Source organism: Mchenga conophoros, linkage group LG5 (assembly GCF_057382185.1).
Source record: "Mchenga conophoros isolate Kocher_MC1m ecotype Shallow Benthic linkage group LG5, M_conophoros_male_GT1.1, whole genome shotgun sequence".
In the NCBI taxonomy this organism is placed as follows: domain Eukaryota; kingdom Metazoa; phylum Chordata; class Actinopteri; order Cichliformes; family Cichlidae; genus Mchenga; species Mchenga conophoros.
The window spans coordinates 12086271-12110087 of NC_140530.1; the positions used below are offsets into that span (position 1 = coordinate 12086271).

The window sequence follows — 23817 nt, forward strand, 5'->3', positions numbered from 1 at the left end:
AAAATAGTTACACAAAACTGAGCGTGCTGCTCTGACTGGATTTAAAGGGTTAACAATGACTTTAAAAAATAATATAAAATAGTGTGCAACACCACTGAAGTTTTTTTTAACCTCTCTTTTCAACCAACGGCAGTCACTCTCCAAATAACTTCTGCTTAGCTTTCCGAGCTTCCCTCGGGTCCTCTTAATCAGTGGTCTCCAACCTTTTTTGCGCCACGAACCGGTTTATGCCCGACAATATTTTCACGGACCGGCCTTTAAGGTGTCGCGGATAAACGAGGGAGGGGCTAATAATCGGCTCAGTCATTTTTAATGATCATTGAAAGCCCAGATCGTAATCGTGATTAAAATTCAATTAATTGAGCAGCCCTAAAAGAGGTCCCCTTACTTTCCGTTGCTGTCATTGAATAACATCTGATAGGTTCAACTGTTGAGCTTTCATCTCCTCCAGATCCACAAAATCTCCCCTCATTGATTCAGTGCTGAAGTGGGACTCAAGTTAATTCCACATGTGTTTTTCCTACAGGTAGGTGATACATTTATCACACACACTTTGGAGCTAGAAACTTAAAATGTGTATCCGCTTTAAACGATTAAGGTTGTTACATTTCTCTATTGATCAATACATTTATTTTCTTTTAATTCTTTACATTTTATTTCTTTAGAATAGAATAGAATAATCCTTTAATTGTCCCACAAGGGGAAATTTGGTAAAGAAGAATTTGTTTGGTGTAAATCTCTCCATTATTCCTCCTAGTGTTTTATTTGTGTCTAGTAAAGAATCTCAATAAAATACTATTTTTCATGTTTTTATAGGTTCAACTATTTGCAGAATTAACTGGATCATAGATTACTAGCACACTTTCCCGTAAGCATGCTGCGTGTTTTTGTTTGTGAGAGTCTCACATGACAATGGTGTAGGCGTGTGTGACGTCCGTAGCAGCACCAGACGTGTGTAGATCAGCAATGGATAATATGGAGTTCGGGAGACAGTACGACCATGCAGCGTTTAAAGCTTGGAAGTACTTACATTACTTCAAGTTTTATTCCGTAAGAAGTGACAAAAGCATTAGCGTCCGCAGTAAACTCTGCGTGGGAAGAAAACTTCTTCTTCTTCGTCTTTGATTTCATTTATTCTTTGCTGTGCTTTACTTGCATCCGTTTACAAAGAGTGAGTGTAAACACAAAACATTTTATTTTACATGCTGAAATACGCAGAAAATAGGTTTAAATGTTAAACAATTTCAACTTCAAGTCAAAGACCGTTGCATATAATTTAATTTTTGCTTAATGCAATGTGCATAAAATTAAAAGATTAAAGCTAATTTAAAAAGCATTTTGAGTTTATTTTGTATTTTTGATTTTCATATGTTACATTGCAATAATGTTACGTGCTTGTTTTGTTATTTAGTTAGGGTCTTAGTTGAGTTTTAGTCTAGTTTATGTTTCTTCTATAGCTCCTGACTCATGAGTCTTTTCCTGTCCCCTGTGCAGTCTGTGTCATTTCTGTGTTAACATTGTCAAGCTTGTGTTGTCTTGTCTACGTTCTGTTATGTTTCCTGTTTTACTTTGAAGGGTCTGGTGTTCCATGTTCAGTGTGTCTAGTTGTACTTCCGCTGTGTCGTTCAGGTTCATTTGTGTCAGCTGTTTCCCCCAGGTCTTCTCATTTCCCTCAAGTCTTCCTCCATTCAGTGTCGGGTCGTCTGTTTTGTCAAGATTCATGTACTTAGTTATTTTAATTATTTTAAAGCTTCGGTTCATGTTCAGGTCTCTCGCCATAGTTTTTGCATGTACCTGTTCTGATTCATGTTCAAGTTTTCATGTTAGTGTTAGCTTATCCCAGTTGAGGTTTTAGTTTAGTTTCACCTTTGTTCACCTTGCCTTGTTTTTCTGTTTCGGTATTCAACCTAATAAATGGCTCACTTTTTGTAATACTTAGTTTCCTCTCTTCCATGTCTGCTTTTTGGGTCCACACCACAAACACACCAGCTGCTCAGCCGTGACAATTTTTCCTTCCCACTGTCACCAAGTGATTGCGCATGTCTAATTGTTGTAGTTTTCTCTGCATTATTGTACGGTCTTTACCTTACAATATAAAGCACCTGGAGATGCTGTTGCTGTGATTTGACTCTATATAAATTAAGTGGAACTGAAATTAAATGAATTAATACTTTTGTCCATATAGTGCAATTCATCTTAAATTTAAAATATAAAAGCAAGCAAACACAAAATAAAAAAAATACAAATACCACTGAATGTTTTCACAGTTCTGGGACTGTGGGTAGAAAGCTAGGAAAACTAACTTCTCAAACTTTACTGTGCAAAACAAGATATGATTACACCTAAGCTAACCTAACTGGTTATATGCGACTGTACCTGAATGGTAATGTTAGCCAACATCTGTCTTAGAGTAATAAATAAATAAAAAAAATAATGATGCATAATAAATAATGAACATTGGATTAGTATTTCCTAGTTCCATCTTCTTCTGCTTATCCATTTCACGGTCACAGAACAGCTGGAGTCTGTCTCAGGTATCATCAGGCCAGAAGCAGGGTACATGTCATGTCATCAGCTGGTCACAGGGCTAACACAGAGAGACACTCTCACATTCACATATTTAAAAAATCAAAACAAACAAACACAAAAACCCCATTCAAATACAGCTTGCGCGTTGATGATTACCATAGCAATGAAAACAAGTTCTTCTTATTTTTTTTAAAGGTGTATAACACTGAAAATTCCTGTGAGTCACAAAAGGTAACAGCATTTGATAGAGCTGGAAGCTGTATGACACACATCTTAACACCTAGATACCATCAGACTAGGGCACTAACAAACAGAAGGTTCAAGGTTGTGAAGCCTTGTTGCAAGTCAAAGGGTGCTGAATGGAACGGATATATTTTCTGTTTCCATCTCAACCAACTAATTCCTTTTTCGGAGGCTTCCTTTCACACATTTCCTTTCCTTTGCCTTCACTAAGTATGTCTTTACCGCCGCACTTTTAGCATTTACTCGTCTACCCTTTGGTATATACCACCAACTGCATTATGCCAGTGTAACAAATAGTTATAGCTCTTTGGATTTGTACTCCCTTAATCCTGCCCTCGCTGATGCTTTGGGTGACATTTCTCATTTGCTGAACAGTTTAGAAAAAAAAAAAGAAAACGCTGTCTGCCCTCTCATGTGAAACATCCAAAATTGTAATAACATCACTATAGCAACATTCTGCTGCACAGAGACACAGTCTGGCGTGACTGGCTGCCAGCACGTGCACAGCTCATCACCACCCCAACAAACTGTTAAAAGCAGCATCCCCTGCTTAAGCCATGTTTCATACTAAGGTTATTCTCAGTCATGCAAAGAAACGTGAACAAGATGTGAACTTATCCAATATACAGCCAGATGGAAGAATAATGCACAGAAGTGTTGCTTAGGTTCATGGTCCTTCCACACGTTTGCCTATCAAAGGTTTAGTACGACTTACACTTTTTTAGAATAAATACACTGTAAACAAGATTTAAACAACTTGCATTTGCACAATAAAATCGTTTTTAGATAATTGCATTAAAATGCTTCAAAAGGCACTAAGGTCACAAACATGGTTCCAGCATAGGGATGGAAATTAGCTGAGTGCCATCTAGCAGACAGCTACTGGCTACAGCTGCATGTGTCACTCTCAAAATATCAATACAGGTGTGCACAGCCCTAGTAAAACATATATTTAACCCTTAACACTATTTAAATTGATGTGAAGCTACAAAATTAGCAATAGAAACCAAATGCATTTTTAAACTGGGGAGTAAACTTTTCATTTCTGCTTTAAACTTGTGCATTTTAACATAACCATATGGAGACCGACTTGCTTTTGGAGCTTTTCAACTGGCCATGGCTTCCTTTTTAAGCCCCAGAGGTTGCCGCCTGGTTCTGCCTCTTTCACGCTCTACTCAGGCTCTACCCAGGCTCTACCCCTTGGCTTAAACCAAACAGTGGTTTTCCAGTATGAACGTATCTGACACAGAGACTCTCCTGTTGCGTGCTACATCTGAGAAAGGGCAATTTCGGACAAAGCCCAGGCTTGATTCTCTCTTTCGTGTGTGAAAACGGCTTAAGATAGTGATTGAATAGGCTAGTTTTATCCCTTTCTGCCAGCTCTCTGCCTGACATGCATTCTGCAAAAAAAAAAAAAAAAAGGAAAATGTAGCATCAAGCCAGACAAGTTCTTTTCAGTCCACTGACTGTATCACAAAACATTTTCTGTATTTTATTCAGCTAAATCAAAAACCGATGCTTTGATTGCACCCCAGAGAAGAGGGGGAGTTGTTTTGAGATATGAGCGTAGCTCTATGCAAGGGCTGTACCCAGTAAGACGAGGGAAGAGGTGGAATGTAACACTAAAAGGTAAAATACAGTATGTTAGCCAGAGGTTCTCCTTCTCTGTTCAGCAAAACACTACACAGATACGGTGATTCTTTGGATCTGCTGAGAGTGAAACTAAAGCCCTTTTTTTTCTTGACAAGAGCGGAGCACATTGGCTCAGCTATGAGTAGAATTTTCATTGCATGCTCTTGCCAAGTCACCCACATATACACAAATGTGGGACATAAATGGCTGAAATACAAAATGACTTGGGAGAAATAATGCAGCAGTTAGCTTGTCAAAGGAAATCGTGTATACAGCATGAATCGGGTAGAGCATTAACTGCATCAAACCAGAGTATCTAATACAGCCGCTACATTGTTTTAGTCATTAACCTTAGGTCTATACATTGACCTGCACAGTATACTTGTGCACTAAATCCTTAATAAAGACGTGCATCCTCTGTGTAGATATAAGCAAGGAAATAACTTTGAACCCGATCTTAGCTTGAATATCCCACAAAAACTCATCTGCAGCATAACAGTTGATGTTTTTGTTTGTCTTTCACGAAGGAGCTTAAGCTCACAGGCCTTGATGTGGACTCCACAAGGACACGGAGGGAAAAAAATTGTATTATCATAAAAGATGAGGTGAGGGAAACTGTTTTGCATCGGTACTGTTCCAGCTCTCTTTATTTAGCATGCATGTGTGCCTCGCGGTGTATGCCTTGGAGAGGGCTGAAATCCACAAGGATGGGAAAAAGATGTTATGATCAAAGAGAGCATGCAAAGGTATTCCGTTCTATTAGCTCGGTTCCAATAACACTCTTCTTTTATACACATGTACGGCAACCTCATACTTTTGTTGATGCCTTTTGGGAGAAGGCTGAAAAAGTTCCTCGGAGCAGGCATTAATTCTCATTTAAACTCAACTCACAGAACTTACAGAAAGCAGGTCAAAAGGTCTTTTTGTTGGAAAAAGCTCAGTTCCTCAAACCACTTAAACCTCTGGGATGTGAGACGAGGAGGAGAAAAATCCTACACAGCCTGCCTGGTTGCCTGAGGTTCTAAATATTATTTCCTTGCAAACGCACACTGCAAATTTTAAGATAATTGGAGCTAAGCACAGCTTTTTTGTTTCTTTTTTGTTTTTTACTAACACCTCAAATGAAACTGACATATAGGGGAGCCTGCGTCTGTACAAATAAGACTAATGTGCATAAGAATAATAAGAGATCAGGCAAATAAATAAAACCAGGATGTCCGGGGCAGGAGAAAGAGAAAGGGCACAGAAGAAAAGAATGAGGCAGCGAGTGAGATGCGCAGCTCCGCTGGGTCATTAGGCTAGAGACAGACACATGCAATTGCCACCTCATCCTTCATTCTCTGGCTCTCCTGGCCAAAAGGCACTGGGGTATTGAGCCATGTTCAGTGAACCTGACATGTGCTGCAGATACTGTGGCAAATGAAGATACACTACGGGGCCCATGGACACTAATTCTCCTCCTCCTTTTTCAGCAGTCTGTCACCATTGTTACTGTGTACAGTATGAGTGACTGGCATATTAATACGAGATGCAAAATAGCGAGAAAACTCTAAAACATGGTGGCTGGAGCAGATTAAAATGTGATTTCCTGTCTGTTTATACAAGCATTTGGCTGTGTCCATCTCATGTGTCTTACTCTGTACAGCGGTGATAAATAGTTAGCTGTGACATCTCAACCTAACTTCCATTATTAGAGCGTCTGCTGTCAGATAAAGCTCTGATAAGACAATACGGTGGTGCCTCGGCCCAGCAGTCGCATAGATTCATCCAGACACATCAGACAAGACAAATAGACCTCAGCTAATGCTGACAGAGCATCCCGGGTGGAAAATTTAGACAGACTTTCAATCATTCGTTTGACAAGTGGGGACATATTCAAGCAAGAGATTTCTGTTTCCATAATTCCAAACCCCATAATCCATTTTTGTCCCACAGTCAGGGCTCGAATGACTGGACTGGACTGAAAAATGGAGTCTCCCTGGCAACAAATATGCAACTGAAATTTCATGTTATTAGAAGTGTGAAAGCAATTTTTGAAACACAGAAGGTCTAAATATGAATATGGCATGAGTGTTTAGAAGTAAGGTGTGCATATAAAAGGCAACAAGATAGGTTTCATTCAGAGTGGTGTCCGTGTCCACCGGACAGTGTGCGCACCGCGGATGACGTCAGTGCGCACACTGTGTCTGAGGAGGATGTGCGGAAGTGCTTCAGGAAGGTGAACGCACGCAAAGCTACTGGTCCGGACGGGATTCCCGGCCGCGTCCTCAGGTCATGCGCGGCTCAGCTGGCTGGAGTGTTCACGCACATCTTCAACCTTTCCCTCTCTCTGTCTGTAGTCCCAGCCTGCTTCAAAATGGCCACCATCGTCCCTGTACCCAAATCCTCCACCATCTCCTCATTGAACGACTGGCGACCTGTAGCCCTGACCCCCATCGTAAGCAAATGCTTCGAGAAGCTGGTCAGGGACTTCATCTGCTCTGCACTACCCGACTCACTGGACCCTCTACAGTTTGCATACCGCCACAACAGGTCCACTGATGATGCCATAGCCCTGACACTACACACTGCCCTGTCACACCTGGAGAAGAGAGACACGTATGTGAGAATGCTGTTTGTAGATTACAGCTCAGCATTCAATACCATCGTTCCCTCGAAGCTGGACAGGAAACTGCAGGATCTAGGACTGAGCAGCTCCCTCTGCAGCTGGATCCTTAGCTTCCTGTCTGACAGACGCCAGGTGGTCAGACTGGGCAGCATCACCTCATCCCCCATCACACTGAACACTGGTGCTCCACAGGGGTGTGTACTGAGCCCTCTCCTGTACTCACTCTACACCTACGACTGCACAGCCACTAACAGCTCCAACATCATTGTGAAGTTTGCGGACGACACTACAGTGGTGGGTCTTATCACCAACGGTGATGAGACGGCTTACAGGGAGGAGGTCAGCGCCCTGACCCACTGGTGTCAAGACAACCATCTCACCCTCAACGTCGCAAAGACAAAGGAGTTGATAGTGGACTTCCGGAGGTGCAGAGAAGTACACACCCCCATCACCATCAACGGCGCTGCTGTGGAGAGAGTGAGCAGCTTCCGGTTCCTTGGCGTACACCTGGCTGAGGATCTTACGTGGTCAGTACACACAAACAAAACAGTGAAGAAGGCGCAGCAGCGCCTCTTCTTTCTCAGGAGACTGAAAAGATTCGGCATGAGCCCCCGCATCCTCAGGACCTTCTATCACTGTGCCATTGAGAGCATCCTCACTGGATGCATCACCACCTGGTATGGCAACAGCACCGCCTACAACTGCAAAGCTCTCCAGCGAGTAGTGCGGTGCTCTGAACGGATAATTGGAGGTGAGCTTCCCTCCCTCCAAGACATCTACAGGAAGCGGTGCCTGAGGAAAGCGGGGAGGATCATCAAGGACTCCAGTCACCCCAGCCATAAACTGTTCAGACTGCTTCCATCAGGAAGGAGGTTCTGCAGCATCCGGTCCCGTACCAGCAGACTGAGAGACAGCTTTTTCCATCAGGCCATCAGACTGCTGAACACGTCATAGACACCTCAGCTTCACTACTGGAACTTCAACATTATGCACTCCATACTGTACATTAATGCCACTTGTTTTGCACATATTCAACTCTGTATATTTTATATATTTTACTATTATTATTATTATTATTATTATTATTATTATTATTATTATTATTATTATTATTATTATTATTATTATTTTATTTTTTACTATTTAATTTGTAAAAATGTGTACACACACACACACACACACACACACACACACACACACACACACACACAGGAAAATATTTAGTATACACATCCAGAAATGCATACACTATTATATATTGTACATATATTTATTAGTTTCAGGTTGGCCATTCTTGTATTTTGCTCGTTTGTGTTGTTGTGTTTGCACATCTCTGTTGCTTGTGGGGCTCGCACACAAGAATTTCACTCGCATGTGCTGTGCCAGTGTGCCTGCACATGTGATATGACAATAAAAAGTGATTTGATTTGATTTGATTTGATTTGAAGTCCAATATTCATTATGTTTTGGTCTCCTCTAATATCTGAAGAAGATATCTTATTTTTAGCAGGCAATTCCTTCACTACATTCACTAGCTGGTAGCAAACATTGTTTGTTTGTTTGTTTACTGGTGCAGAGAAAGTAGCATACAGTAGTTAAGCCATTTCCTGATGCAGAAACAGCATTATTAGAACTTAGAAATTTCAGTTGCAATGCATATTATACACACATACCATAGATGAGAATGAACAGACTGTTTTGAACTGACAGAAAGGCAAGATTAACTCAAAAAACCGCTTGTTAGAACCAATGTACGGAGAAAAGCATCTCAGAAAGTACAACCTGGCAACCTTTCTTTTTACCCAGTTAGCATCGGACCTTGAAGCAGAAGGGCTACAGCAGCAGACTTAGGTTTAGAAACTGTGGTAACAATTTACACTGATTCACCAAAATTGGACAGAAGACTGGAAAAATGTTGCCAGGTCTGATGACTTTTGATTTCTGTTGAGACATTCATATAGTAGCGTCAGACTATGGCATAAATAAAAAGAAACCAGAGATCCTCGTATCAAAGGTTCAGGCTGGTGCTCTTGGCATTACTGTGTAATGGTACAGGGGATATTATTTTCTTGACACACGTTGAGCCCCTTGGGACCAACTCCCCACCGCTTAAACGCCACAGCCTACCTGAGTCTTGTTGTTGACCATGTCCATCTCTTTATGACCACAGTGTACCCATTTTCAAAAGGCTGCGTCCAGCAGGATAAAGCACCGTGTCACAAAGCTCAAATCATCTCAAACTGGTTTGTTGAACATGACATTGAGTTCACTGTACTTAAATGGCATCCACAGTCACCAGATCTCAATCCAATAGAGCTCCTTTGGTGAAATGGGAGATTCATATCATGGATGTGCAGCTGACAAATCTGCAGCAACTCTTTGATGCTAACATGTCAAAAATCCTAATAGACCATGTTTCCAGCATTTTGTTGAATTGATCCCACACAGAATTAAAGCAGCTCTGAAGGCAAAAGTGGATCCAGCAACTTTTATTAGGTGTACCTAATGAAGTGTCTACTGAGTTTATATATTAAAATAAAGTTGCATGCTGTCAAATGGAAAAATAGGATAAAAGAGCCTACAAATCTTTATTGAGCACCAAGAAACTGCAGAAGTTGTGTAATAATTCTCACATTGCCTTTCATGATGTGCTTTAAAGGAAGATTTTTAAGTATAACTACTTAAGACACTCAAAAGGTAAACTCCCTCACCGCTGCTCGCTCAATAAAACGAAAACAGAATTGATTACTTCAGACTAGACGCAATGTTTTTATCTGTGTACACTGCAAACCATCAGAGGGGGAAGTGAGAGGGTGGGACGAATCAGTAAAATGGCCCTTTCCCTTGCATGAGCTTCAAGTTCATTGCTAAAACAGTGATGATGACATCATGACAGAATGAAACTCGTCTTTAGGATCTGTTTGCTGTCTGTTCACATTTGCCGGACAGTGACGACAACGACATGTACAAAGCAATCACTGGAATGGCTTACCAGAAGAAGACCTGTAGCACGGTTAAGACAAACCTAATTTGACTGCCACTGGATAAATGAGTTGCTCGGGCAAAGTGAGACCTCTGCAAACAAAACACTGAATGAGTAACATTTGTCCCCTGCAGTGGTTTTAACTGATGCGGCGGAGTAGCTCTTTTGCATCACAATTACCTGGCATTGTGTCTTTTCGCTCCATTAGCATAAGCAACCCATTTCACTTCAGTGAGATGCTACTGAAGGGCTCGAGGAGCCCGGAGGCAATCGGGAAGCCGCACGTAGCTACTGTATGAATAAAGATGGCAGTGATGTATGATATAGTAACTATATGCTTTGTATAAATAGAATGGATGTGCTACATGTAACTGGACTACTCTGAGATAAACATGGGATAATAAGACACAGATGTGTATCTCGGTATGCTGCTAGACAGCTGGGCGATGTGAGACCTGTCTATTTTAATGCTCTTCACATTCTTAAAAATAATTGGTGAAGTGAGCCACCCATGCTCGATAGCACCTGCTCACTCAGTGTGTCACAATTATCTAACATCAGAAAAGAACAGGACCTAATCTACCATCTAATCACTCCAGGATTGTGAAAAATACTCCCGAGCACACGCAGTTAAAGGCTTCAGATGGAAAAAGACCGCTCGCTGAGTAAATAAATCCCAATGACACGGCAGAACTGTCACAGGTGAATCGGACTACGTTTGTCGAGGGGGCACATGAAGCAGTGAATCTTCATTCATTCATTAATTAACAGACGCAAGTGGCATTTTCAATAAAGTCACAGCTGGTGACACATATATCAGTAAGGCAGATTGTACAATGCGACTGTACTGTGCAAAAAAATAAAAAAGTTTGACAGTTACCTGAGATTTGGTCATTTTAGAAGTGGTTACTCAGGAAAGAACACAGAGAAGCTCATCTACTTTTCCAGTTTGACACATTAGTGAAGCTCACCTCTAAGTGAATATCTGATTATGTGTGGAGGGGAGAAAAAAAAGTCAAGAAATGGTGCACAGGCGATAGAAAGCACCAGTTCAACCTATAGTCCTTTCTCCCCTCTTGCCGGCCATAAAACGCAGTGTAATAGGATTCCTAAGCTTTTCCAGTGACTGCTTCCACTATCACACAGACATTTAAGTGCACTAATCCATGACAAATTGTCTCATCTGATCCATGACAAATCGTCTGAAGGGCCGATAGAGACGAGGAGATGAAGGAGGGGTGGGCTGGGGAATGGGCGGCAAGAGGATGAAGAGTCGGTGGTGGCAGCGGCGGTGGTGGGGGTGGCTGGTGTGAAGAGAGTGCTGCTCGGCACCTAAATGATCAGACAGTTATTGCCTAGTTTTTTAGAAAGGTTGCTTTCATTACCTTGAAGGGCATGCTGTGTGATAAAATGTGAGTGATCACATAGCGCTGATGAGCTCTCCACCTAAGCCTGCCATTTTCAAAGCAATTATAATCCCATGTGGAGGTAGATTATAGGATTTCACTTCCTTTGTTGGCAAAAGGCCGGATTTGTAGATGTCATGTTCGCAAAACGAATGGTTCTAATTGAATTTGTGTGATATGTAATTTATGATTTTCATCACCCGGTAGTTACATTTTGGTTCTTTTTTTTTCTTTTTCTTTTCTTTTAAAAAAGACACACACAGACTGACTAAATATTCATTTACAAAAAAAAGATAACAGATAAAATTTAACAAACAAGAAAACTGAGCTTATTCAGAGGTCATACCAGAACCTTGCATATTATTGATTTAAATGTGTGTGTGTGTGTGTGTGTGTGTGTGTGTGTGTGTGTGTGTGTGTGTGTGTGTGTGTGTGTGTGTCTTGTACTGTACTACGTTGTATTTCAATGTTCACCAATGCACCAACGCTGCCAAGCAGATAAAAAAAAATCCTTTTCATCCACTTTGCAAAAATAAGATTAAGGCATCATCCATTCAAGTGACTGTAATTACATTGAATTTTCTTTTGCCATAAATTCTCACACTAATTAGTCCCCATCGTCTAATGAGGATGCAAATAAAGCTGATTCGATGACGAGAACGCAGCCTATGCGCTCCTACCTTCCTGTGGGTAGCACGGATGGATCGGCTGTTCAAAAGCACCAAAGTGACGAGATTGCCACTGTGCGTTCCTCCGCCTGTTCGCGCCGCTAACTCCGAGCTATTGTAATGAGGAGTGTGACAACTATGGAAATGAGTTCCAAGTTTTTTTTTTAAAAAAAAACTGTGTGCGTTTGGTTCTTAAATCTGTGAAGTTAATTTCTTAGAGTTCCAAAGTGCTGCAAGAGAAATCGTATATCTTCTGAAGTAAAAAAAATAATAAAAAATCAGTTCATACTGTGTATATGTACAGCTTCCAGATGTCAGTGCTATCCTCATTTACCAATCTGGCAGCTTTCCTAAATCCGTTTCATAGTTTAGGTTTAACACCCTGTATCCTGTCTGTTTTTTTATCTCCCTAGAAAACTCCATACAGCTCACTGTTACATAAAGTTAGAGTTAAGCTCTGTGGTGTTTTGACAGGATGTGTTCTCAGAGCTGGAGACATGCTGCCTAATTTAACCAACATCCCTGCTTACGGTTATGCTGTTGCCCTTACTTGACCATGTGATGCATCTTGGCTAATCAAAGTAATTACGTGGAGGGGTTTTTATTTTCCACCTCAAAGAAAACTTCTACAGCGACAGAGCATTATGCCACATTGAACAATGAGCTCATTAAAATGCATTCCAATCATCTGGGATTAGACTTTACAGTCCATTTCAGATCAATGGATAAAAACATAACAGCAGCACCACTGCATTATTTATCAGCCTTTTCAGTTAGATCATAGCCCCCTTTTGTGTTTTTACATGTAACATGTTTCACGTCCATGAAAAAAATAAAATAAATAAACTTTTTTTTTTTAAATCAGTGCATTTACAGCTGACACTCACAGTTGATTTCATATTCCAATTGTTTTTTTCTCTGACGAACACCAGATAACGTAATTAGTACAAGTGCAGTTCTGTAACAATGCAGATACACCGCAACGCTGCGGCTGACGAGGAATTTGGAGAATAAAACCGGATCCTGTCAGGGTGTGACAGCCTAGTTAGTTTTACAGCTGCACCTGCTCTATTAGATCCAAGTCTCTCTTAAATAATAATAAATAATAAAACAAAGCAGCGGCTAAGGTGCTGTTATATCAAGACTGCTCCTCTTGGTATTGATATATTATATTGGTATTCATGCATGCAGCAAGGGTAAATAGGTAGAGCACCTGCTAAGTATAACTTAATGACAAAACTCTTATCAGACAACGCATTAGGGAGCGTGTTTCATTTTATCATTAGGAGGCACAAATTCTCCATTAACTTCTGCCAGCAAATGCACTGACAATGTAAATGCAAATTGGTTACACTGAAAACCAGTACTATTTATCAAGAGTGGCCTGGTTTGTCTAGCAGCACTCTTGGCAGTGAGAACTTGTGCTCACTGTGCTGGCAGGTGGGGAGAGTGCATAGCCAGGCTTGTGTGTGTCATGTCACATTCAGCTCATCTGTCAATGTAGTGGATTATTTCTTGAGAGACCAGAATTGGCTTCCCAGAATCAGGGCACCATCAATCTTCAGCCGCACGAGCAGGACACGCGGGAGGCTGTGTGAAGCGGAGGCTCGCGGGAGAGAGTGCGGCGCCGCGCTTCCCGAGCAGGTGACGAAGCAGTCGGGCAACTCGTTACTCAATCGCAGCATCAGCTGTGTCTATGGCGATTTGTCACTGAAACGTTTGGAGAAATAAATAAACAAACAAGTGCAATGTGAAATCTTCGCCCAATCTGTGGTGCCTTATTTTAACGTGTGCTGTGAGTTACTGTTGCAGGAGGCAGAGAAGCTGATCTCTCAAAAACTGTTAGCTGCTTCAACAGGCTGGAAGATAACATGACCTTCACTTCCCCTCCTCATATATATACCCACACAGCCCCTTCGCTGTGGGTTTTTTGTTTGTTAGCTTTTGTACCACTCAGTTTCTCAGGCAGTCTGCCAAGCTGCATTCACAGAGCCACACAAAGTAATTTCAGGGCATGTTTTCTTTAAAGGTACCAACCTCCAATTTCAGCATCATCATCTCAATGAAATGTATCTTTTAAAAATTGTGACTTAATAGCAAACATAAAGCATGTTAGTCTAATGTAACATTATACTTCTGTTCACAAAATATGTTTCAGTGCTTCATGAGGAAAGCTCTACTGAAACTTAACTTGCAGTAGGACCATGCAGCACATGATATCATTCTTTAGAAACACAGAAACATCCGCTTATGGAAAACAGCAGAGCGTGAAAGCCAATGGATTTTTCAAGGCAAGACATCTCTTTCTTGCCACGTCCTACATAGCCATATCTATTTATATCTGAGGGTTCTGGCCTCAATGAAACCAGAGAGCTTCTCAAATTATAAAATCAATTCTAATTCAAATATTCATCATAGCATTTCAATTCTGAGAGAGGAGTTCTGGTTAGATCGGTTAACGCCACTTCACGGATGAGTAAGATTGATGTCAGCTTAATCCTCTAAAAAAAACCCCCCAAAAAACATGATATACAGTAAATTGTCCAGTCAGACAACAGCAGCTGGAGGGGATGCATTCTGTGAGCAGTCAGATGTGATAGAACAATGCCTGCTGGGAAGTCTGCTGATTAGGACTGTAAAACTTCATAATACACTGGCAGACTAAGATTATAAGTGCATTGTTCTGCACTTGTCTATTTGTCTCTGTTTGTTAAGTTTTAAAGTTTTCTAGAAATTACTCATTGCACCCGTCTCAGTGAGAATCCCAGAGATGTTATTCAAAATTGAGTGGCCCAACCAGAAACACCCCAGTAACATGAATTAAATCTGGGTCAATCACCCATCTCTGTGTTTGAAACTTGCTACTGAAATGCACCCTAAACACAGCTCCAGTATCCCCACAGCACCCATGAGGAAAGGCCACAGCATAATGGCCTTAAAGACGAGACTTCATTTACATCCCTGTACCCTCCTCGGTGCAGTAAATGCATGAGTTGATCTGTCTGACAGGAAAAACCCTTCCCTATCACCATCTTGTGGTTGGATGCCTCTTCTAAATGTACAAGGAAGGGTGTGGAGGCCAACCACTACTTTCCCCCCCTCAGCCCCTTTGGGATCACTGCATTATTCAAAAAAGACATTTACTGAGCCATGCACTTCCTTGTACATCTTTGGCACCAAGCTTGACTTGCCAACCAGTCAAACCCAAAAAAAAGGGAGGAGGAGGAGAAAGGAAAGGGGGGTAAAAAAAAGAAAATGAAGGCAGCCTTTAAAAAATTCATTCTGAGCTCTCTATTGCTCATCCCTTACTGTCTTGTTCCAATTAACGGGGCTGGGATACTTTGAGAACTTTCTATCTATCATAGCTGGGATTTTCATGTGTCAGCTGTTCCACAGAAAAAAGTACGCCAGCTCTCTGACATGCTGCTTAAAGCCACCAATGTTCAACACAAGCATAGAGAATTCAATGCTGGATTTTTTTTCCCACTTGCTGTGCTTCAATTACTGTCTTTTTGCCTGGCAATGCAACACACACAAAAGGGAACCAAGCAGAAGATAGCATCAATGTTTAACAGCCGCTTGGCATCCACAGAAAGCTCCGCTCCACACAAGAGTTCAGCACAGAAGTCGCACTTATTGTTAGAAGCTTAAGGAAAGCACTTGCTTTGCTCTAAAAACCTTCGCCTCCAGTGTAACAGTTCTACATACACTATAAGCGATTCTGGTAAGCTTCTCCGTAATCAGTGAATTAGAGCCACCTCTGTGTCTACCTCCCCTTTTGCCCTTACAGTGCAGCAAGGCGTCGGGCTTAATTGCCAAATGTTTCCAGTGCAAAAGAGGGGAACATAATTGTCATTTCTATCTAAGCCGCAGTGATCAAAGCTCCCCTGGCTACCAGCACAGTAATGGGGATTTCTCTCTACAGCTTGGCCTATTCGTAACAGTGTGCCAGCAAGATTCACGCTGCAGTAGTCAAGAATTCCACATCGCGACTGTGAATCATCGTTCCACTAGCTAACTCGGAGTGCTGAAAGGATGTCGTCCTCGTTGAGGTCTACACACAGAGATGGGGCGTAGCAGCCATATTTCTCCAATAGGTTGCAAAAAATGTATATGGGTAGGTTTGATTAAATTAACCTAGGGTAATGCATGATTAGAGGTAGCTGTCTTTGCTTATCTTGTATGACTGCGAGCACAGTGAATCATCTTGTACAGTACCGTGGCAAATCATCCTGACATACTGCAGCAGTGTCTCGCTGTTGCCTTTTAAACAGCCAAAGCTGACAACTGCTGCCCCATGGAGAGGGCACCATGTTTCACTGTAACAGGGTGCTATGAAGCTGAAATCTGACAAAGAGGGACACGTACCCAGGGTGAGAATGTCAGTGCGACCAGGCCGGGCCACATGGTGCTGTTGGATGGTCTGGTAGAGAGTTGCCTGGCACAGCAGCAGGAAGCCGAGGCTAATCCACATGGCCAACAACCAGGACATGGTAAGGCCGAGTCTGCAGGATGGCACGCCGCGGGGGAGAAACAACAGGGGGACAGGGGCAGAGTTGTATTACAGCATGTCTCCATATATATTTACAACACACACTGTGTTTATTTCATGTGCCAAAAAGACAAACAATGCTGACATCAACCACACACATCAAGACCACCGCGTCGAATACTGTCACCTGTTCTTTTTTTTTTTTTCAAAGTAACACAGCTAATGGGAAGAAAAAGACGACAAAGGGGCTTTGAGGGAAATCCCAGCGGTCAAACACAAACTTTAACATGCTAATATCACACCACAAAAAGGAGAGCAAAGAAACACGGGGGAAAAAAACACCCTGCCTCCAATTTTTTTTAGACTGTAAGAATGATTCACCCCTTTTTAGGAAAACCAGAGTTATTAAAAACAACAGCAAGACTGTGTTTCTAAGCACAGGCAGCCTTCTTGCAGATTTGTGCAGCGACTGCCTAATGGCTGGTGAGGGCCAGCATATGGAGACACGCCTTAGCCCTTATTGAATAATGAGGCTCTCCTCCTTTCCAGGTGTTATTAGGGCCTCTCTCCACAGCATACCCCCCCACCCCCAACCAAGAAATGTGTCTTAGTGTGTTTAGAATTAGTACATATAAGGCTGAGGAGCTCATTTAGTATATTCAGCCAAATGACAAATCACATGTTCTGAAGTGATGTCATGACTCTAATGTAACTATGAATTTAGTAGTGTTTGATTCTACCTGTCCTTTTACACTCTTTACCAACACTAAACCTGCCAATAAAGGAAAATCTAAATGCTCCAGTTTTCCAAATTAAGTGCCAATGATCTGTTCTGATCTAATAATACACTTTCAGAACCCCCCACCCCCGCCTGGTTTGATGTACATCTGAGATTAAAGCCATTAAGGTATTAAATGTTACCCATGTGTTCTTTACCCTCAGTGACATTGAGGCTGCTTAATATTCAGCGAAAATTAAGCATATAATTATTAACAGCACATTGTAAATCCCCACCCCTGCACTAAATCCATCATAATCCGGTTTTGTGGAAATATGAACGGGTCCTGTGGGTTTATTTTCCTTAAAAAAGAAAAAAGAAAAAGAAAAAAAAACATTAAAAAAAACTATCGTGTTCTTCTTATCGGGCTGCATTTATTATATATTCAAACAAAAAATTGCGCTTGTGTGCTTTGCTGTTTATTGCACAGACTTGGAGGGTGCACGTTCTGACCAAAAAAATAAAAACATCACCTGATGTGAACACACACAGTTTATCATCGAAAGGAGGAGGAGTATTAGTATCATTTTAAAGGAACTTAAGAAATAAAAACACACACAACCAGCTTTGAGGAAAAGCAGACAGGAAAACTCACGTGCATCTCGTTTTCCTTGCGGGAAACAAAAGAATTCACAAGAGCCGGTTTGGCTCTCACAGTTTTATCGCCTTAAAAGAGAGGCAGCCGCTCATCTGTGCGTAACAGGTAAGTCTAGCGTGAGATTTTAAATGCGGTTCGGAGCAGAAGCAGCAGACACACCTGCGGGCGCATAACCTCCTGATGCACCTGCGTGCAGCGTGGATTTAACAAAGTAAGGCGGTTTTATGAGCCCGCTCGTCTTAATGCTGCGGAGACAAGTTTAAGCAGTGACTCCCTAACACATAGACCTGTCTACCTGATTGCAATACACCGGGAGGAAATCACTCACCCTTGTCCGCTGGCTTGTAAATAGCCCACATCTTTCCAAGAACTATATTTGTTTAGTGCTTAGCCTGCTACTCCTGTACTGTTTATCTGGGGAGGTCACCTACCGCTATGTGGAACTATTCATTCTAATTCTAAACATAGGTGGAAACTTAGCATCTTGGTTCAAATGTATTCTTGAGGCTAGAAAAGCTTTTCTACTTGGACTCCAGCATATCTTTACATAAACCAGATGCATTTTTCAGCAGGCAGTATACTGTGGGGAATTAAATCAACAGCCCTCCTACCCCATCCCCAAACACCAAAGGTGCTCCATTCAAGCCCCCCACGCCCTTACCTGAGCGCTGCGTTCAGAAGCAAAGGAGTTCAGTCAGAATCACTGCCTGCCCAGCAGACTCACTCCTCAGTCTTAAATCCATCCATACTTGGGAGCCAGGGTTTTCAGCCTGAAATTCCACTAACAGATAAGCCAAACACTGCACAAAAGGGAGCTAAAAAGGCTGTTCTTTCCTTTCTATATATCCTTTTGGACCCCTGCTGCTCAGGTTCTTTTTGAAATCCTTTGGCAACGCAAACAGTCACCAAAAGCAAAACACCCAGGGGTCTTTGTTACAAACTGGCCAGGATTTGAGGGATGGAAGGCTGATCATGTCACTGCTGTCTCAGCCACATTCGTGAAGATGTGCTCTCCTTCCTTCAGTGTCTCTTCTCCGTCAGTAAAACTCCTATGTTCTGTTGACAGGGAGCTAATTTACCCTCCTCACTTGTCGTCTCCTTCTCACGCGTGCAGCGGAAGGCTCCAGTGGAATGACTGCTCTGTCTGCTCTTGGCTGCATCCCCCCATTGAGAAGCAGTGCTGATAGTGTGAGCTTCAGTCCTCTCTCCAGCGCTCTAAGTAGAGAGTCTGTGTCAGACAGGCAGAGCGAATGTGAGTGAGTGTGCATGTGTGTGTGTATTACAATGTAGCCCAGCTGGAAAGCAAGGGAGAGAGCGAGAGAGCGAGAGAGAGCTGAGAGAGTCAGATCACACGTCTTAAAGCAAGACTACCCACTTCTGCATCAAGACTTCATCGGCAAATGAGGCATGCTTTATTAACCCACCTCTCTTTACGTCCCGGCTTCCCATCCAGAGCACTGGGAGACGTGCGAGTGTAGCCTTCAGCTCACTTTGAATCTGTTTGCGTCCACGTGCACGCCTGCGAGTGTGAGTTGGAGAGAGGGAGTGTGCGTCTGTTTTAGTCATCGCCCTCCAGCAAATTATCGGTCAAAGTGAAATGCTCCGAGCACAGCACTTTTAATAGAAGGCAGGGTGCCTCATCTCAGCTCTGCAATCACCATATTACATGTTGTGAGCTGGCTTTGCTCTTCCTCTAGTTTCCCGGTGATCAGCAAGGATTTGTTTTTTCCTTCTTTTAAACCACGAACCCTTCAGAAAACATCTTGCCACCCCTGAAACGAATTGAATGGGAAAGAGCCATGACAATAAATCTATTCCCTTTAAAGGAAACCCATCTCTTCTCTTCTTCTTCTTTTTTTGTATGCGTGTGAGTTGGTGTGGGTCACGTGTGACACGTGTGTTTGTATGGAGTGTGTGGAGTACCATTTCCTCCAATATACTGAATTTTCCTCTACAAGCATGAGTTCCTCTTTAATTCATCCTAATGTTAACCAGAGATTTACTGTATATGCCACTCCCACACACCTGCCATGACTGACTCACTCATAGTGTGATATTTCAAGTGAACCGTATGCTGCACACAAGAATACTCAGAGGGGCTAAATAAACTTGCAGACAGTGAAGAGAGTGTTGTTACTGCGGAGGAGTAATACAGATGAACTTGATGATGACTATCTGGATAATTCTCAGATCCGTGTTCCTACACTTTGCGTTCTGTGATGTGTGAGCACAGTGAAACAATCTATTTCTCTGTATGAGAGCTTTGTTGCTAAAAAAAAAAAATCAGCTTTCTGATTGGCTGTGATTTTTGGGCTATCTTTTTTTTTTTTTTGTTTCAGCTGCTGGTCAGGGTGCCATGATTCGGGGCATCCTGGACTTATTTGCGCTGCTGTGTTATCACCTCTGCTTGTTCTTTACACGCCATAGTGGGATGTGACAGCCAGATGCACACAGCCCCACAGAGTTAAAATCTGCAGGAAAAGGGCTGAAGTCAAAAAACACACAGTGTGACAAAATGCCACATGGGGATATTATTCCTGCAGTGCAAAGTGCGGAGCAAGTGGGTAAAAAGCTGTTAAAATTACTCGTCTTAAGACTGAAAAATGTCGTGGATGCAGTTCAAGCCATGTGTTGCTGTTGTTTTTTCATAGTTCTGTAATAATCTATTGGGAAGACAGTTATGAATAGTGGCGCTGCCATCTGGATCTCTGTTGGGTAAAGCACACCACATGTTAAGTGACCAGATTCGCATTAGGCAGAAACTGCAGCGTAATTACCACAATGATTAGTGCGTCTACATTGTAAACGCGTATTTGCACAAAGTGGCTTGATTACTAATAAACAGGCTCATTTGTACATCTTTGTATTAGCTTATTTTTTTGCATGCGTGTAAGAATTATTAATAGTACCCATGCTTGGATTTCATTTTGTCCTCAGCACTTAATGCTTTTATGATCTGTCCCATTGGACTAAGATGAAGGCGTGAAATGAAAGTCCTACAAACAAGCCTCAGTGGAGAACTTAGGACTGAAGGCATCCAGTTATTATGGGTTTCTTTTCGGCGTTGTGTAACACAAGTCTCCCATTTATAGCTTTATTTCTCTGTCGTTGTTATTTTGTCGCTGCCTCCTGTTTTTCATTCTGTGTCAGTCTGAGCTGTGCTGGAAGAATGGACCAGGACAACAGAATTTCACAGTAATTCTGGATTGTTGTCGCAGTCTCATTCCTTCCTGTCTCCCTTCTCAGGGGTTTCCATAATTTCCAAACAGCTGTCGCCGCAGCCCATGCCAAGACCTAACCACAACCGACCAGTCGCTGGCCAACTCTGTGTTTGGATCTGGGCAGACCTGTTAAACACCAGCGTTTGCCAGTATTCCTCTCTCAGTCCTCTTCTTTTTCATTCTGTCATTCTCTTTTTTCTCCCCCGCCTTTATGTTTTTCCCTCTAGCTAATAAAATTCTTCCTTTCAGATCAGCCAACAAGCTTCAATATGCACCCGCTAGCTGTACCAAAATGCCAATTTAAGCCCCCCACCACCACCCCAGAAGCTTTCTGCTTTTCTTTATTAAATGAGCTTTGTGCTTTTCATCATTTCAGACTAGGAAAACAAAGAATTTCTTCATCTGATGTGAAAAGTTGTCGTGTTAGTAAACCTTTTCTCCAGAGTTATCGTAGAGTGACAGAGAGAGTCAGAGGAAAGAAGGGAAATAAAAGAACAGGGGGAAAAAAGAAGGAGATTAAGGCAAGCGGGAAAATTCATTTGGAGGAACTGTGCCGCAGCACTCTTGCTCACTGATGGATGGTAATGGGAAGAAAATGATTAATGAAATAAAGAAACCTGATATATAGTAATAATTTATTTCACATTTATCAGAGCATCTTTTGTGTGCACTTCCTCACATGGGTACCTTACTGTAACAGCAAAGTGTAAAATGTAAGGTTAGTGGATATACAGTTTTCCAAACATAAGCCTTTGAAGCATTAGGTTTATCCTGTTTCTCATGTGTCAGCAGAACCGGTGAGAGTAAACACTAAAATGTCAGCATGAACTCCGAAAGGAAGAGAAATACTGGTTCTCACAAGCAAATTATTTCGTATCTACAAAGATGAATGTTTTGGGTTTTTTCTCATTTTCACTACTAGACAAAATCAAGTCAGTTAGACACATTTGAATCCTGTAAAACTGAGCTATTTTTATTGATTGTCTGCTCCTGTTCAGTAGCAAATGCATACAACTGTATGTTGTTAGGAGGCGGTTATATAAACAGCAGATTATAATAACACATGTGATTCTGGAGTAAATTACCATCATCTATCCAATTCATTTCTATTTTAAGCTGTGTTTGCCTAAGCCACTTATTATGGCCTGTTTGCTTGTTGGGGCTCTTTTGAGTCACCAGCTTTGATTTGACCTTATACAAGTTTTCAGTGGAAGGGTTGTAATTTTCCATCACCTAAAGGCGATAGGTTAGCTGAGGATCAAGACCAGTTTTTGCAGTCTTCACGGTTTGAGACTGTCAGCCTGGAGTTCCTGACGTGCTGATAGCTAGCATGCCATCATTTGCAGGCAAGCGACACAGTGCAGTAATATTTCTTTTTTTTACTTTCTTCTAAAATGAAAATCAAATTGAAGAAATGGCATTTTGAGTGTAGATCCAGCATGCAGAGACATAATTACAGGAGTAATCAATGAGACTTCCATTGAGTGATCTTAAGGTAGCAGCCACACTGAAAGTTTCTGGACATGCCCAGATGGGCAGATTAGACTAATTCAAGGTTTAGGGTTAAGACCTGTAATTTTTATTGGCCTGGTTCTGGAATATTTTCATCATGGCTTCTAACTGGCATGCACAAGTTAGTATTCAACATTTCCTTAATAAGATGGATCTTGACTCATTGGCCACACTGTATTTGTTACAGTACCAAACATTTTGTCTACTACTGAGCTTTCAGTCCATTCTTCCAACATCACTCCATCCCTATATTTGTCAAATTTCCTTTTATAGCCGGGCATTTTTAATATTATCCTCCCAAGGCACGCTGAGCTACAATATGAACCCCACTTTTGAGGCTTGTGAAAGCAGGACACCAGACCTCACTGATGCTGATGAAAAGGTGCCAGGGAACTTGCCCAGCTACTTGCCTTTGTTAACAGTTGAAGGGAAATGCTCTGGCACATCACTCAGATGTGGCACCGATACCACCCCGTGCTCCACCCTGTGCTCTCAGCCACTGTAACATTGTAACTTCAGTGCCTCAGTTTATGATGTACGAAGTTGCTTTGCAGTACACCCACCTGGTGGTCCATGTCAAAACTTTAAAAACTGATCAGAATGCATCAAACATGATCTCATTTGGATTCTGTGCTGTTTAGCTAAAGATCTAATGCTGATGAAGGGTCTAAATTATTTCTACTTGACTTTGAGACTTTAAAGGAGTGTCAAACATCCCTGTCAACTGATCGATCACCTATCTCTGTAAAACTGACACTGAGCTTTGGATTTGTTTATGTCTCTGCCCCAGATCTTCTACAGTTTTGTATTGGTGTGCTGCTCCTTGGCTAAATAATCCATAGTCAGTTGCCCTTACGCTGGCACTGCAATCATTTATCTCTGATCACCAATTAGTTTCATGCCTTGTAAGGTTTTCTAAAATTTTGGTTATCCAGCTCCCTCCTTACATTGAGTTGTTTTCTATATCCACATCTCCCCACACACACACAGACACACATATATATGATTATGTATCATGTCCTGATGTTTGGGAATTCTCATGGCTGTCACTCTGTATTTGTGACTAACAGCATGTAGTAAGCTGTGACAAAGCAGGCTTTTACATCAAAGGTAATGGCATTGGTAAAAAAAAGAAAGAAAAAAGAAA

At 41.8% G+C, this 23817-nt stretch overlaps 1 protein-coding gene across 3 annotated transcripts in view; it reads right to left on the reverse strand.

The window, feature by feature from the left end:
• tafa1b (TAFA chemokine like family member 1b) overlaps positions 1 to 19342 on the reverse strand; it is a 131844-nt gene extending 112502 nt beyond the window's left edge. Inside the window, exons 1-2 of one of the 3 annotated variants that reach the window (XR_014892440.1) lie at positions 18599 to 19340; positions 16438 to 16574 (exon numbers count right to left, since the gene is read on the reverse strand). Coding sequence is in view for 1 of the 3 variants with exons in the window: in XM_085273314.1 (XP_085129440.1) it covers positions 16438 to 16561 (124 nt within the window). In the remaining 2 variants the exon portion in view is untranslated. Of the gene's footprint in view, positions 1 to 16437; positions 16575 to 18598 lie in introns of all 3 variants that reach the window. The other 2 variants (XR_014892441.1, XM_085273314.1) reach the window with 2 other exon arrangements.
• Between the last annotated feature and the right edge of the window lie 4475 nt (positions 19343 to 23817).